The 15828-nt window shown below is 41.9% G+C and overlaps 1 protein-coding gene across 5 annotated transcripts in view; it reads right to left on the bottom strand.

The window, feature by feature from the left end:
• Positions 1 to 471: 471 nt before the first annotated feature.
• The window catches only part of Chd2 (chromodomain helicase DNA binding protein 2), a 141226-nt gene continuing 125869 nt past the window's right edge, over positions 472 to 15828 (bottom strand). For 4 of the 5 annotated variants that reach the window (XM_027408143.2, XM_035442454.1, XM_035442453.1 and 1 more), the window contains 3 exons: positions 14769 to 14982; positions 7769 to 8012; positions 3497 to 3830 (listed from right to left, as the gene is read on the bottom strand). In XM_027408143.2, the coding sequence (XP_027263944.1) occupies positions 3497 to 3830; positions 7769 to 8012; positions 14769 to 14982 (792 nt within the window). Of the gene's footprint in view, positions 3831 to 7768; positions 8013 to 14768; positions 14983 to 15828 lie in introns of all 5 variants that reach the window. The other variant, XM_027408142.2, reaches the window with a different exon arrangement.

The following is a 15828-nucleotide window of genomic DNA, read 5'->3' as shown; positions in this document are numbered from 1 at the left end:
TGTTTCCATTAGAGAAGCATTTTCCCCACTCAAGAATATATAACCCAACTTTTAACTACATTAGAGTTGCAGGCGGCAAGTCTAATGGCTTTACTTCCTTCTGGACAGAGGTGGGCATTCGAGGAAGGCCTGTCTAGGACCCCCAGAGGAGTTCAGTCCTGCATAACTACCAGCTTTAACAGCTCCATGCCATCTCATGAAGTGCACAGCTGTGGGCTGTGGTCTGGAGCTGTTCAGGGACAGAAAACTGTAACTCAAAATAAAACTGCAACTTAAAAAAAAAAAAAAAAAGCTTCAACGAGGAAGCCGTAAACAGGCTTGGACACATGGCTGTGCTGCCAGCAAGGGAAGGAGAGAGAGGAAGTATCTTCAAGGCATTTGCCTCACACCGGAATGTAATGCAACTGGTTAGCCCAATTCTAAAAATCCTTAGTAACGCTTTTTAATATACAAGAATCAAAAGTGCAGCAGTTTTACAATGTAGGAAAATTTAATACATACTATATAAACAACATTATTTACATCAGAAATCACTAGGACAGTGGCATTTTTCACAAATATAAATTAATTACTGTTTAGTCAACAGGTTTCAAAAGTCCACAAGTTTACAAGAAAAACCACCTGTCCCCAAATGGGTAGGGCACAGATGGACTAAAGCAGCCTGGACCCTTGGCATGGCTCTCTTCACCCAACACAGCTGGTCAAAGGTGAGCTAGAAGACCACAGGTGCTGGGCCCAGACACGGTTCCTGCTGACAAGTGGGTTTTGGTCTATAGGATTTCAGTGTTGCTGTGTGTGAACACTTGACTCTGCAAAGCCTGATGCAGCTGCAGCCACACCAGGTCAGAACACCAGCAGCACAGTGAGAAATGTTTGTGTTCCCTTTGCGGGGCTTAAGGAATGACTACACAGAGTCCAAGGAAAGACCATGAGATTGGGCTCCTGCAGGCTGGCCAATGAGGACACAGTGATCAGCAGAGAGTTCACCTTCCTTTTCTAGGGTCACAGTGCATCACAGTACTTCAGGCCTTGGCAACACTCACTCTTTCCTCAAGCCCTGCCATTTCTTCAACAATGAGCTGCCCAAAGCTAGGTTCAAACACAACTCCAAACTCCACTGGCAGCTTCTCCCAAATTCCTGTGCAAATTCCTGTTGTAAGCGTATGATGCACATACTGGTTTAAAGCAAGAGGAATGCCTCCTTTCTCCCAACCCTCTCTTCAAATACACTTCAACACCTAAATCACATGTTTGATGGGAGACACTGTACTCTTAGAATCAATGTAACACTGATCTGGCCAATATTGCCTTTTGCTACATTTTATGGCACTTTAATCCTGAATGTGAACAAAAGGAAGTTCCTTTTTCCTCATGATGAGATGTCTTTGAGAATAACTTGTAACTTCTATTAACCAGTTGAAAGAAAGACAGACCTAGGTAAGTATGGAAAGGCAAGGCCTCCACCTTCCACAGGGGCACCTCCTGTTCTTGTTGCACCCCCAGCACCAAAATTGCTCAGCAGGCCAAACAGATTAGTGTCCATGTTATCAGCAAGAAGCTCCGTCTATATAGTTTACTTTTCACTGTATGGCCAAAGTAGACCTGACTTTCAGCCTTCAACTGAGGAGTCATGGCAGGCCACCAGGCAGGAGACTACAGTCAGGGGACTCGAGTGTAGTCAGTGGGCTCTACTGCAAGTCATGCATGCACATGGTCAGGGTGAAGGACTCAAGTGCCGTGAGAAGTCAAGAAGGTGGTGGTCTACTGAGTACTAACCACATGGGCTGACTCAGCACAGCCAGGTCCATGGCTCTAAGTAGCAGAAGCAATGGCCCATCACAGCCATGCCATGACCCAATGATGCACTCAAGGACACAACTCAAACTTGTCATGGGAAAGTCATTATTGGTACTGCCCACACCATCCCCAAGGGAGATTCAGAGAGCCAAATTCTGTGTATATCCAAAACAAGACTTTTCATCAACTCAGAACGAGTCTGAACTCTTATAGAGGCACACCATACCATATGTTCAAGTCAGTTTTCCTGTCTCCATCTAGAAAGGCTTTGGATAGCCTAACAATACTGGCAAGCTATACTGAAAGTGAGTAAAACCAAAGGCCTGACCCAGTTATCCATATACTGAGAAAAGCCATTCAATGATGCAAACCCATCAACCCCCACAACCCGATCTAATCTGACTCTATCAGGCCTCCTGCCATCTTACAGTTCAGCTACCCCAGTCATGGATGCTTGGGATTTGGGGAAAAATTAACTTAGTTTTATACTCTATAGATCTTAAAGAAACAAGGTCAGATTCTACTGAACCCCAACTGGCAATGGAAACGTAACCACCTCAGGTAGCTATTGTCACCTGACTACACCTCAACTGTCCAGATGTTTGGGTCTGTATAGCCTGCCTCTTCCCGCTGTGTAAAGGAACTAAGATGCAACTACATTCACTGACGCATTGCAATACTGAAAGCTCCCTGCTGGCTGGCACTACCAATGCCCACATTAGGAATCCACCTCCCACCCCAATCTGCAACTGGGCTCACCAGCAGGCATCTCATTAGCAGGCCACCTCCATTTCCATCTCCAGGACCTGTGACTTCCCTTCTCAACACAGGAATCAGAAACCCACCAGGGATTCCTATTTCCTGCTTACACCACCCCAACCCCCCCATCTCTACCCCTACACCAACACAACCCATTCCCCAAACAAGTAAGACCCACGCTGGCATCAATGACACCAAACTCCCATGCTGGCATCGATGACGCCAAAGTCACAGTATTCTAAAATCAGCCAGAGGGATCCAACTTCCCCTGACAAAGAGGGAAAACGGACTCCACCAGAAGATCAAACCTTTGAAATGTACAAAGATAGTATGGGAAAAATTAGTGTTGGCAGGGAGGAGGCCATGGTAGAAGTTATTTCCTGTGTCTTCATCCCCACCCCATGTCACATAATGAGACCAAGTGTATCAATTCTCCCAAGAACACATCTGAGGGGTTTACCCGTTCCCCTTTCAAGTCTAGCAGTGTGAAACCCACCCTGTGACCTCCCACATCCCATCAGCAGCATCCCTCATATCATAGTGAACCAATCACACACTGTCCAGCAGGTCCTTGCCCTGGTCACTCATGCTGAATTCAACATTCATTGCCTCTCAACATCCCCGATTCCTTCACAGGGGAAGCAGCCCAATGAAGCTGGTACATAAAGTCACCTCTTCCTCCTAGCACCCACGGAGGTGGGAAGCCACAATGGGCTAGGATGGGATGGGGTGCCAAAGTGCAGGAGTGGAGACCAAACCAAAGCAGCAGACGAAGGCTTCCAACTCCTTGAAGTGCTCCTTCAGCTGCCAGTTAGTAGATTCAGCAGCCGCGTATCTAAAACCTCTGCTCACCAGCCTGACCACTGGCCACTGCTGGACCAGACCAAAACGTCCAAGTGCTTGATGACTCATGTGATCTCTCCCGTTTCGGAGTTGTCCTTTATGTTTTCCGAACATTCCAGTTATAATCTGGGTTGTTTTTCTGTTCTAGTGATCTCTCCAAAGGAGATCTGTGATCTAAGGGTGACTTGGAATCATGGGGAGATTTCTGGGAAGGGGGTGAGCGAGGGTCTGAGACTGCAGTGTGCAATGAGGGCAGGGGCTGTTTATATTCCCCCAACTTGTCTGTGTGGAAAGAGCGGTAATGGTCTGAGGGTCCCTGGCCGTGATAACCCATCGTGGGTCGGTGGTCAGACATTCGTCGGAAATCCTGCTGGTGGTAATTCTGGGGCCTAAAATCATCTGATCTCCTTCGCTTAGAGTCATGATGGTGCCTGAAAGAGAGATGCATCGATCAGCTGAAAGAGCAAACCCAAACTCTTAACACCTCTCCATCTTCTGCTGGCATTTCATGGACCAGAGACAAATGTTTATATCACCAGTAAACCCACACACACACACACACACACACACACACACACACACACACACACACACACACACACGAGACCTGGAAACGGCCAGTTGTTTCACACACATTGGCAAAAGGCATCCTATGACATGATGTGCACTCTTCAGAGCTGCAGTAACATGTGGACACACATGGATAATCACTGACAGCTTTGTGAAATCACTCTCCCTTCAGGAAAATACATCTAACGTTTTCATATTTCTTCACCATACTAAGGAGAGAAAAATACACAGAAACTACTTGTAAATTATTAATAGTACCAAAACCCAGAATTAACCTAGATAGTCAGCATTAAGGTTGTCTAAAATTATTATATACACTGACTCACCCACCAGGGACTCTGTAGCCACCACACATAAGTCAGCCTTACCTACACAACTAGACCCCCACCATACAAGTTGCCTAAGCCTGGCAGCTGCTTGCAAAGGACTGCCAACTCCTCCTGGCCACCTTTCTCTCCAAACTCACCAGCTCCCAAGCCACTCCCCACCAGGGACACTCATATCCCACATGGCCCAGAGACCCAGAGTCCTACCAGCTGTCTGACTGGGACCCTCCAGTTGTCCTATCTGGCCTTTAGAGCCAGGAATAGTCCACTCTGCCAGGGGATACTTGTTCCAAGTTCCTGACCAAGACTGAAGGTACCAGGCTGTAGCAGACAAGCAAAAGGCCTGAAATGGAGGCTGCAGCATCAAATACAAGACAAAGATGGGATGCTTCACTCTCAATGCTGCTATGAATCCTGAGCAATGTAAATTCCTCTACTAAAAGAAAGGTGACTTGAACAAAAAAGAAAAACTCAACCAAAACTACAGATAGACAGACCCCCAACACAGCCATAACAACAAAAACCCAAAACATACAAAAATAAATAAGCAACATGTCTCCAGAAACCACAAATCTATAGTAATGATTCCTAATGAAAACGACCTAGAAGACAAAAAATTTAAAAGAATGATTTCACTACAGGCAAACAACTCAAAGACAACGATGAATGGATGAGAAAGCCAATCCAAAATATGAAAACGGAGTTTGAATTGAAGGAAATTCAAACTGAAATGATACTGGAAATGAAAACTCAACAAGCCAATTAAATTCCTCAGTGGAAAACCACAACAGAAAGGATCACATCAAAAACATGCCAGGATAGAAGATAGAGGAACTGGTTACTCGGTAAAAGTCTATGAGAAAGCTGTCAAAGAAAATATGAGCAGAACATGGCAGAGTTTGAGTTTCCATTAAAGACCTAACCTCCAAATTATGGCATGAAGGGGACTACCATAGAGAAGGAATAGTACCACAAGAATAGGATACATAATGAGATAAACTAATCAACTGAAACTGATTCAAATGAAATAGTTAGCAGTAAGGATCTGAAACAATTCTGAGTCTATCCAGTACACCATGATAATAGTAAGTACAATTTGAATTTCCAAAGGAGGGGCAACAATAGAAGATGACAATACTTGAAAAATATTGAAAATCTTCCAAATTTATGGGTCAATCACCCTACATATCCAAGAAGCTGAATAATTCCCAAATACAAGAAACACAAAGAAATATCTGCCAAGGCTGGGAGGCAGCTAAGTGCCACAGCATTTGCTTAGTAGTACATTCAAAGCCCTGGGTTTAATCTCTGTACCAGAAAGGTATGGAGGCAGGGAGAGCAAGCAGGCAGGCAGATATAATACATAGCATATAATACATATGACATACAACATAATCAGGGACTGAAATGATAACAGTCTATAAAGAGGAAAAAGGAGAACAAAGGCCTTTCTTTTTGTCAGAACCACACAAGCTGACAATGGAGGAGTAGCTGAAAGTACTGAAACCAGCAATCTAAAACTTTATACTTGGCAAAAATACCCTTTAAAATGAACACCTTTCATAGAGCAGCCTCAGTAAAACAGAAGGAAAGGGACAAAATGCAGCCCGATACAAGGAGCCAGAAGAGAGGATGGCAGGGAGTGTGGAGGCTCCTTCATCAGAGGTGGCTAGTGCAGGCCACTGTTACTCATCTTTGTGCATCTTCCAAAGCAATAGCAGGACACTGAGATGATGTATGAAACTTTGCCCCAGTTTAAACTCACAGTACAGTCTAAACATAAAGGATAACATCAGCCTGGGGAAGACCACAGTTGCTAGGAAGTTCAACCAATAGCCAGATTCTGAATTAAAGTCTGGCAAAACATAGTGTTCTTCCCACACTTGCCAATTCACAATGTGAAACTGGCTTATCACCCTACTAATGGCACTGTATGGCCAAAGAGAAGGTACAACTTCAAAAGGCTCTGACTTCAATTACTGGATCCAGGTAAGCAAGGACCATGGGTTGGTACCCACCTCAGAATCCCTGCTGCCTAATAAGGGTGAGGGTCACATTAGGAACTACTACCATTGACTCTACATTGTGTGTGTATTCACATGTATATGTATGTATGCACACATGTTCAGGTGTGTATGCACATCAATATGGAGGACAGAGGCAAGCCTCAGGCACCACTCACCTTTTCAAGAAATACCATTACATTAACTTATTCATCTATTAATTTTGTGTGCCTGAGTGCACATATATGTGCACATACATGCTTCCATATGTGTGCAAACTGAACTCAGGTCATCAGGGTTGGCTGTAAGCATCTTTACCAGTTAAAACATCTCACTGCCATGACCTTGTTTTTTTGAGACAAGATCTCTCACTGATTAGGCTTGTCTGGCTGGCTAGTAAGTCTCAGAGATCCGCCTAACAGTGCCTCTCTGAAATCTGCAGGAACATGGATGGATCTGGAAAGTATGATACTACACAATGTAACTCAAACTCAAAGATAAGAACCAAATGTTCTCCCTCACACATGGATACTAGCCTATAATGTATACATGTGTATATGTAAACAGGTTTAAGCACAGGAAAAATCTACAAATCTAGAAAGGAAACCAAAAGAGGATATCTTAGGTGATAAGCAAGTACGGGCTCAAAAGGACACATGGGACATGGGAAAGGAAAAGCATCTGGGAGGGAGTTACGGGGGAGAACAGGGATAAGGGGGGAGGATGGGAGGGAGACGGGTAAGGAGAACCACAAAAACACTGTTCAGAAATGTCATGATCATATCGACCACATTTTATGCTAATTTAAAAATAAAGACACAAAAAGGTTTTTGGGAGAGCAGTTGTCATTCTCTCTAGTGATGCAGCCACTCGTAAGTTGTCCATGCTATAAATAACACACAACCCCATTCATGCAGCAACTACAAGAAAGCTCACTGGATCACAACAGAAGACATCAGGGTAGAAGGGAGGCCTGATGGGAGAAGGATCGCAGCAACATGCAGAGAGGGATGAGAGAGAGTAGTGGGGTGAAATGACCAAAATTACATATTATATGCATATATAAAATTCTCCAAGAACAAAGTCGTACTTTTTTAAGGGGTGTTGGGCTAGGAAAATGGCTCTGGTGTGAAGAGCACTTGCTGCCCTTGTAGAGAAACTGGATTCAGCTCTCAGCACCCACATGGCAGCTCACAATCTTCTATATCCCAGGTCCAGAGATCAACACCATCTTTGAACTCCCAAATACCAGGCCCACATATGGTATACATAGGCACATGAAGGCTAAATACTCATACACATTCCAGCATACCGAAGCTATCCTGATAGCAGAGATATGGGATTTATAACTGATACATGCAAGATGTTCAGTATGCAGTAGACCGACAAACCTGTATAAGCATCACCATCCTTTCTCCCATAAGCAGGTCTGGTCAGGTCAGGACCTGGCCTTTCACTCTGTCTACACACCTGTCATAATAGTCTCTGTGTCCCCGGTGGTCTCGGTCGCTGCTGTACTGCTCATACTGTCTCTTTCTGGACATGTTATTAGGTCGGTAGCTTCCAGAACGGTGGGCGTCCATATGTCTCCGGTCACCATAATGGTGATCCTTGTACCAGTGCTGCTCATACTGATGGTGTCGGTCACTGCCCCAGGGGGCATTGTTACCACCGCCATAGTTGAACTTTCTTTCCCTCTGCCAGTCTCCTCGATCTGCAAGAAGAGAATTGCTTCATAACTACAGCACATGGCAGAATTTACTTAAGACTGACACGTTAGAAGAGATAATCATTGCCTCCTCAGCTTTATTGCTATTGCTAACACGAATAATGAATGAGTCCTAACGTTTTCTCTGCTGCCACCAGAGAAAATCTATCACCTCTGTCCCTTCTAAGATCTTCCAAACTACGGCTTCCATGTTTCATTCTTACTTGCCTCCATATGCAGAAGACCCCTGAAATGAGATGCACTCAAGAACTCCAAAGGGAATTTGGAAAGTGATACTGCTGTTTCACAGGGATGCCATCACCTACACAGCTAAAGGAGCTTCAACCTTGATACAAGTTGTGTCCAGCTTCTGAAAAACCTCTCTAACTAAAGACCTTTCTTCCTTAGAACACAAGGAGTACTTGAAAGAAGGGCTGAACCCAGGACAGGTAAGCCAGGGCACCACCTCCTCGTCTAGGAACACCAGCTAAAGCTTCAACAAGTTTTAAGGCAACATGCCACCTACTAGGGGAAAAATAACCAAAGAACATGAGACTAAAAATCAAAAGAAAAAAAAAGCATATAATGGGAAATAACACAAAGAAATGGTTTTGACATTGAGGAAGTTAATGAACAATTGGTTTTAAATAACTATAACTGGGACAGGAGAGATGGTTCAGAGGTTAAGAGCACTGGCTGCTCTTACAGAGGACCCAGTTCAGTTCCCAACACCCACATGGAAGCTTACAACCATCTATAACTCCAATTCTAGGGGCTCTAACCTCTGTGGACATCAGGCATGCACATGGTGCACAGGTATACATGCAAACAAAACATTCATACACATAAAATAAAAAATAAATAAATCCCCAAGTAACAGTAATTAATTTAATACTTTTTTAGTTAGGTCTTATTATATAGCTTTGGCTAGCCTAGAACCGTGTAGAAACCAGGCTGGCCTTGAACTCACAGAGGTCTGCCTTACTCTGCCTCACAAGTGCTGGGATTAAAGGTGTGCATTGCCACATTGAAGTAACAGAGAATGATGTAAGAGAAACGAAAATAAATTTTCTTTTTTAAAAAATCTTAAAGTTTTTACAAAAGTCTAAAGCACGCACAATCTGTTGAACTGAACCCCAGTCCTCTGGAAGAACAACCAGAGCTTTTAACCCCTGAGCTATCTCTCCAGCCCCAGACATAATTTTTTTTTTCACTTGCTCTGGAGACCAGGCTGGCCTTGAACTCACAGAGATCCGCCTGCCTCTGCCTCCCAAGTGCTGGGATTAAAGGCGTGTGCCCAGACATAATTTTAGTGTATAAAAATTTACAGAAGTAAGAGCACTTTTTGAGATAATACCTTGTTATGTAGTCTCAAACATGAAATCCACTGTGTGTTATGTGTGTATGTACAAACGGAATTCTAGAATAAAAGTTTAGAAAGAAATATACTTCATCTTGATTACTGTAGGAAAATTGAATCTGTAAGATAAATCTTATACTATGCTTCTATACTTTGTATATGCGTTAATTCTTGTTCCATATTTTTCCTTTTATTCTTCTGTCTCTAAAAATAATCTTTGCTTATTTTAAGCAATAGAATGAATAACCACTAAATTCAAACAGTGTCCCCTCTATTCCCAATAATATAAGAAAAGTTACTAATGTCCAGGCTTATATGAAATCATACAAGTACTTAAGTATGTATAAGGGAGGCAGTCCTTGGTCCCTTAGAAAGTCAAGACAGTTACAATATAACCAGCAACCCCATCCCCATGCAACTAGCTAAAATAATTACAAATAGGTCTTCCAGCAAATATATGGATATATGTTACAGGAACGCATTCAGCCAATAGCCTTTGGGGTACCAGCTTATTAAGGTATGGTCTCAGATGCTACATGTGAACGGATAAGGAGGGCAGAATCGTGTTCTCTCTCTGAGGAAGTGGTAGTAGATCAGATCGCAGCTTCCATGACCTCTGAGAGGAAGACCCGGCATTTCTCTACCTTGTCATTAGCAAGTGACTCCCCAATAAATACCTGACTTCTCTTTATTCTAGGCTCTTGTGGACTCTATTACAATCATCCATTACATTTTGGCACACCAGAGACACTCCATTTGGAGTTTGTTTTCTTCTTGGCAAGTCTGGCCTACTGGACAAAGAAATATCCTTGCCCCAACCATTGACAGTAGGCATGCTGTCCAAACTGGACAAGCAAGATACAAGCTAAAGGGACTGCTAAACCTTGCAAAGATAGGGTAGGAAAGTCTTTTGAATCTTCCTGCTTCTGAAAATGGTCTGTCAGACCATATATTCTAGGTCTTAGCCAAAGTTGGTTGCCCCAACATTACTGTGAGACCTTGGGTGACTGTCTAGGTAGCCAACTGTTTCTGTCATTTCTTGTACCTTTTGGAAGTCGCCCACTTGCACTTCCTATTTACTCAGGTAATATTATTTTCCTTCTCAGGTCTTTGACAGGGTTGAAGACTAGACAGTCTCCGCTACTATCTTCTCATAGCTTAGCTAAGGCATTTTAGGTACAAAGCTTAGACTCCTCAGGATAGGACAGCTGTTGGAATAATCTCTATTGTTTGCCAATTACCTATAGCCTGGACATTTAGTGTGTGTTTCTTGCTTAATGGTGTTCTTGTTGGTTCTAGTTCTAATTTTGTGTAGGTTTTTTACCTTTTCTTTCTCTTGAACAATACTTGACACTTGTTCTCATTGAATATAGTTTTGTATTAGGTTTAGAGCCCTCTTTTTAGACAGATATAAATGTTTATATTAATACTATTCCTAACAATAAAAAGGAGAAACTAATGTTCATTGATGAATGAAAAAGCATGGTATATCCATTAAGTGGAATACTCCCCTTCCATAAAAAGGAATTAAGTATTGATTTACACTAGAACTAAGATGAACTTTGAAATCATTTCGCTAAGTCGGTCACAAGAAGTAGCATACTGTATATTCCACTGACATGAAGTATTCAGAATAAGTTAATTTACAGGGGGTAAAATACAGATAGCTAGAAAGAGAGAAGACGGGGAATAGGTATAGAAGTTCTATCTGTGGTAATAGAGAAATTGAGGAAGGAGGCAGAACTTTAAATGTACAAACACCACTGGATGATTCACCTACAACTGCTTACCTTTATGTTGTAGGAATTTCACCTCAGTAAATTTAGAAATATAAACATGGATTTTGTTTGTTTTTTGAGATAGGGCTTCTCTGTGGCTTTGGAGGATGTCCTGGAACTAGCTCTTGTAGAGCAGGCTGGCCTTGAACTCACAGAGATCCGCCTGCCTCTGCCTCCGGAGTGCTGGGATTACAGACATGTGCCACCACTGCCCAGCAAACATAGATTTTTAATACAATATGATTATTGTAAAAATACAACATGATTATTGTTTGGTTCTTATTATTTCCCTTGTGGACTTCCCTTTTTTTTTTTTTTCAATTTTATTTATTTCTCTTTTACATCTGTGAGAGTTTTTGCCAGGATGGATATCTGTGCACCACATGCATACAGTGCATATAGAGGCCAGAAGAAGGAATTAGATTCTCTAGGACTGGAATTGCAGATGGCTGTGAGTCACCATCTGGGTGCTGGGAATTGAACCAGGTCCTCTGGAAGAGCAGCCAGTGCTCCTGCCTCTGCTTCCCAAGCGCTGATATTACCAGCAAATGAATAATGGCTGGTCTAGCCAATTTTTTATACTGGTGGATGGTATTGAGTACAGATATCCTAATACTCATTTTACCATTCTGCTAATTAGTGGACATTCAAGTTCTTCTAGCCTTTTGCCCATGTAATATTTAAACAGCACCCTCACATGGCTATGTGTCCTCATTCTACAGAACAGACATCCATACAAGAGAGAACTGTGGTCGCAGGGACTATACATTTATTCATCTCAAATTATTTTCTAAAAAGGACTAGATCAATTCCTATCCTTACTAACTAGTGTGCATTTATCCCTTTAATTACTGCTGATCAGAACAAGTGAAAACTTTTGGTAACTCTCTGCCTTAACACTTCCTGAATGGCAGGGGTGGTCATGGTCATTTTAACATATGGACAATTTTACTTTTCTTTATGAATCCCCCAATCCTTAATCTATATCTTTTTTAAAAAACAACACATAGCTGTATTGAAGTTTTGAGGAAATCTGTTTTGGGTTTTCAGTTTTTGGGAGATGGGGGTTCAAGACAGGGTTTCTCTGTATAGCCCTGGCTGTCCTGTAACTTGCTCTGTAGACCAGGCTGGCCTTGAACTCACCACCCAGCTTGAGGAAATAGTATACACACTGCAGGCTGACCTTGAACTCTGAACTCTCCTGCTTTAGCCTCTCTAGTTCTAGGGCTACAGACACACTCACCTTGAGTTTTATTTCCATATTTTTCTTTCTTTCTTTCTTTCTTTTTCTTTTTTTTTTTTTTTTTTTTTTTTTGAAAGAGGGGGAGTCTCTCTCTTGTGTATTTCTGGCTGACCTAGAACACACTTTGTAAACCAGGCTGGCCTTGAACTCACAGAGATGTTCCTGTCTCCCAAGTGCTGGGATTAAAGGGAGTATGCCTTGCCTGGACATTTCTCTTTTTTCCTAAACAAATCTCCAAATCTCCAGAATTTAACTCAATCTACTTTCCTTTTTCTTTATTAAGGTTTGCTTCAAAAATTTAAATTTCAAGTTTTTTAAATTAACAAAAATTATATATACTTATTTTGTGGTTGTCTTAAAATACATGTTAACTATGCAATGGCTAACTGAGTTTACATGTTTTTTGTGTTTAAAGAACATTTAAAACCTCCCGATGGTTTTGTTCTATTAACTATATTATGCTAATTAATATCTTGCTATTAACTAGAGTCACCATTTTATACAGTTTATCTCTCCAACATCTTTCTCCTAACTATGGTATCCCTTAACGAGAATTTCCTCCGCCTCTTATTCCCAGCTTCCCTCTGATTATAACCACTGATCCCCTCTGATTCTCTAAGTGCAACTTTGTTAGGTTCTACACACAGAAGAAATCATGTAGTATTTGTCTTTCTGCACCATCTGACAACTCTTAACTTATCCATACTGCCACAAGTGACAGGTTCACTTCTAATAAGAAATTAATATTCTTTTGTGTACATGTGCCATGTTTTCTTTTTCCACTCCCTATTAATGGACACTTAGGTTGATTCCATGTGCTAGCTCTTATAAGTATTTGGCATTAATAAACCTTCAAGTTCCAATACCTCTTCAGCATGAGATGCATACACTCAGTTTGTGGGTCATATGAGAGTTCTATATTTAATGCTTTAAGGAATCCCTACTTGTGTTTTATATAATGGCTATATTAATCTAAGAACACTGGCAAAGGCGGCTTTTCTCCATATCCTTGCCAACACTGTGTTGCTTTGAAAACAACTAACAGGTATAAAGTGATGTCACACTGTGACCCATAATGCTGAGTGCTTTTCTATATACCTATTGGCCATTTGTACACCTTTATTAAACTTGGGACTAACTGGTCTCTGAAATAAAGGGTTTATTGAGGTTCAGATGCCTATCTAAAGGTCAAAGGACAGGCCACAGGTTAAAGTCCCGGAGCCACCAGCAGCATGACTCTATAGCAGCTGAGAAAATGTCTACTGAACCTAAGGCTAGGGTCTATTATAGTGAAAACGTTAGATCATATATTTTTTTTTTAAAAAAACAAAGCTTCATTGTTTACTGAAAAAGATTCAGGGTGATACAGATGGCAACATCTTGGATACATTAGTCCATAAAGGAAGTTTCTGCTATATCCTATCCAGTTGGTTCCAAAAGCAAAATGCAGTGTGGCTCTATGAGTAATCTTCAACACTCAGCAAAGAATGGGTGCACTCCTCTCTTGATTTATTTTAAGCTCTGAAGGTGGGCCAGTGGTGCAATGGCAAACGAGTCTGACTACGGATCACAAGATTCTAGCTTGAAGCTGAGTTAAAATCATCTTCCTTTATCTCGGCCCCTCCCTGTCTGGAGATAAAATCATCTTCCTCTACCCAAAGCCCTCTCCTGTCTGGCCTATAACTTAATTTGGGGCGTCTCAGAGTTCATCACTATCTTTTGAGAAATGTCTATTTAGACCCTTTTCCTATTTATCAGTCCCTTCTATTTATCAGATGTACAGTTTCTGAACATTCTCTCATTAATACAGGCTGCTTCTTCACTGTTGACTGTCCAGGGCTTGTTTTTTCTATTTCGTCATCTTTTTGTCACCAACTCAATGTTAGTAGTTTTAAATGCCCACTTTAGACACCTAGGCAAGCCTCTAGGGCATTTTCTTAATTAGTAACCATTCTTACACATAGAATGCAAGTTGTTCTCTAAGTCTGCCCATTACCTTTTATAGTTCCTGTAGTCCCCTTAACTTAGAGCTGGCCCTTAATCTTCTAGATCTTTATTTCCTGTCTTCTAAAAACCAAGTAAGTACAGGATGGGAGTCATGGCTCAGCAGTTAAGAGCACAGGCTGCCCTTCTAGAGGTCCTGAGTTCAATTCCCAGCAACTACATGGTGGCTCATAACCATCTATAATGAGATCCGGTACCCTCTTCTAGCCTTCAGGCATACATGTAGGCAAAATACTGTATATATAATAAATAAATCTAAAAAAACAAAAACAAAACCCAAGTCCAGACAACAAGGTCTTGAGGAAAGTACAAAGTCCTTTGAAAGTGAAATGACTAGGGTGTTTTAACACCTCTTCAACAGCTATCTAGTGGCCTACCTGCATTACTAAAGTGTCTCTTGTTGGGGTGACTGTAGTTATCTCTTGGATGTCCATGCATCTGTGGACCATGGGAGGCAGGCAAATGAGGCTTCTGAGGATGAAGGTTGTGTGAGGTATGGGACTGAGATATCAGAGAATCCCGGCTTGAGCCCGAGGCCTCTGGTCGAAATGGTTTCTTACCACCAAGCGTATCATCTTTCTTCTTTTGTTCCTGGCAGAGTAAAAGGAAATCAAAGAGCTTAGGACCCCAGGCTTAATTCCTGAGAGCAGAATAACGTTCATCTCCCTAAACAGGTCCATCTTGTTCCTCTATACTTTTGAGCTGCTACCTAATACCTTCTTACCAAAACTGCTTGTGAACTCCACTAGGCTCCACAGCTCCAACAGCCTAATAGGGGGTCAGCCAGCTGTGGATTCTGACCTACTAGGTTACTGCAGAAAACCAACCTCCACTAATGAGCACCCCTCCCCCACCCTGAAATATACTCTTAATTTCCAGGTGTACACAGCCTATCCCCGGATAAGTGGCCAGGCAGCTGGCACTCTGAGGACTCTTGTGGATACACACAAAACCATGGCTGCTAAGTTTCCAAAGCTAACTAAAGAACTACCACCTGTCAAATGGGAAGTTACTATACCAAAGTCCTCAAGCTATACAGACACCTGATCCTGCAGCTATATCACTCCTTCATCCAAGTAAAAGTCTCAAAATAAAACTTTTTACAAGTATAAAGTGATTTAAAATCTAACCATGAGGGAAATGACTAATAAATAATTTGGTCCATATCTAAGTCTTTTGTCCATAAAGAAAACAGATATTATTTGGTTCTGTTCTTTCTTCATTTAGCACACTGAAAATACCTTCCCCTGCATGATTTTTAATACTACCACATTTCATTTAATGCTTGACTACTTGACGACTACTCTTTTTATTTTTTATTTTTTTTGGTTTTTCAAGACAGGGTTTCTCTGTATTGCTTTGGAACCTGTCCTGGAACTCACTCTGTAAACCAGGCTGACCTCAAACTCACAAAGATCCACCTGCTTCTGCCTCCCT

The sequence above is a fragment of the Cricetulus griseus genome, chromosome 3 (genome assembly GCF_003668045.3).
Source record: "Cricetulus griseus strain 17A/GY chromosome 3, alternate assembly CriGri-PICRH-1.0, whole genome shotgun sequence".
In the NCBI taxonomy this organism is placed as follows: Eukaryota; Metazoa; Chordata; class Mammalia; order Rodentia; family Cricetidae; genus Cricetulus; species Cricetulus griseus.
The sequence above is the reverse complement of the archived record's forward strand: the minus strand, read 5'-3'. Positions and strand labels throughout refer to the sequence as shown.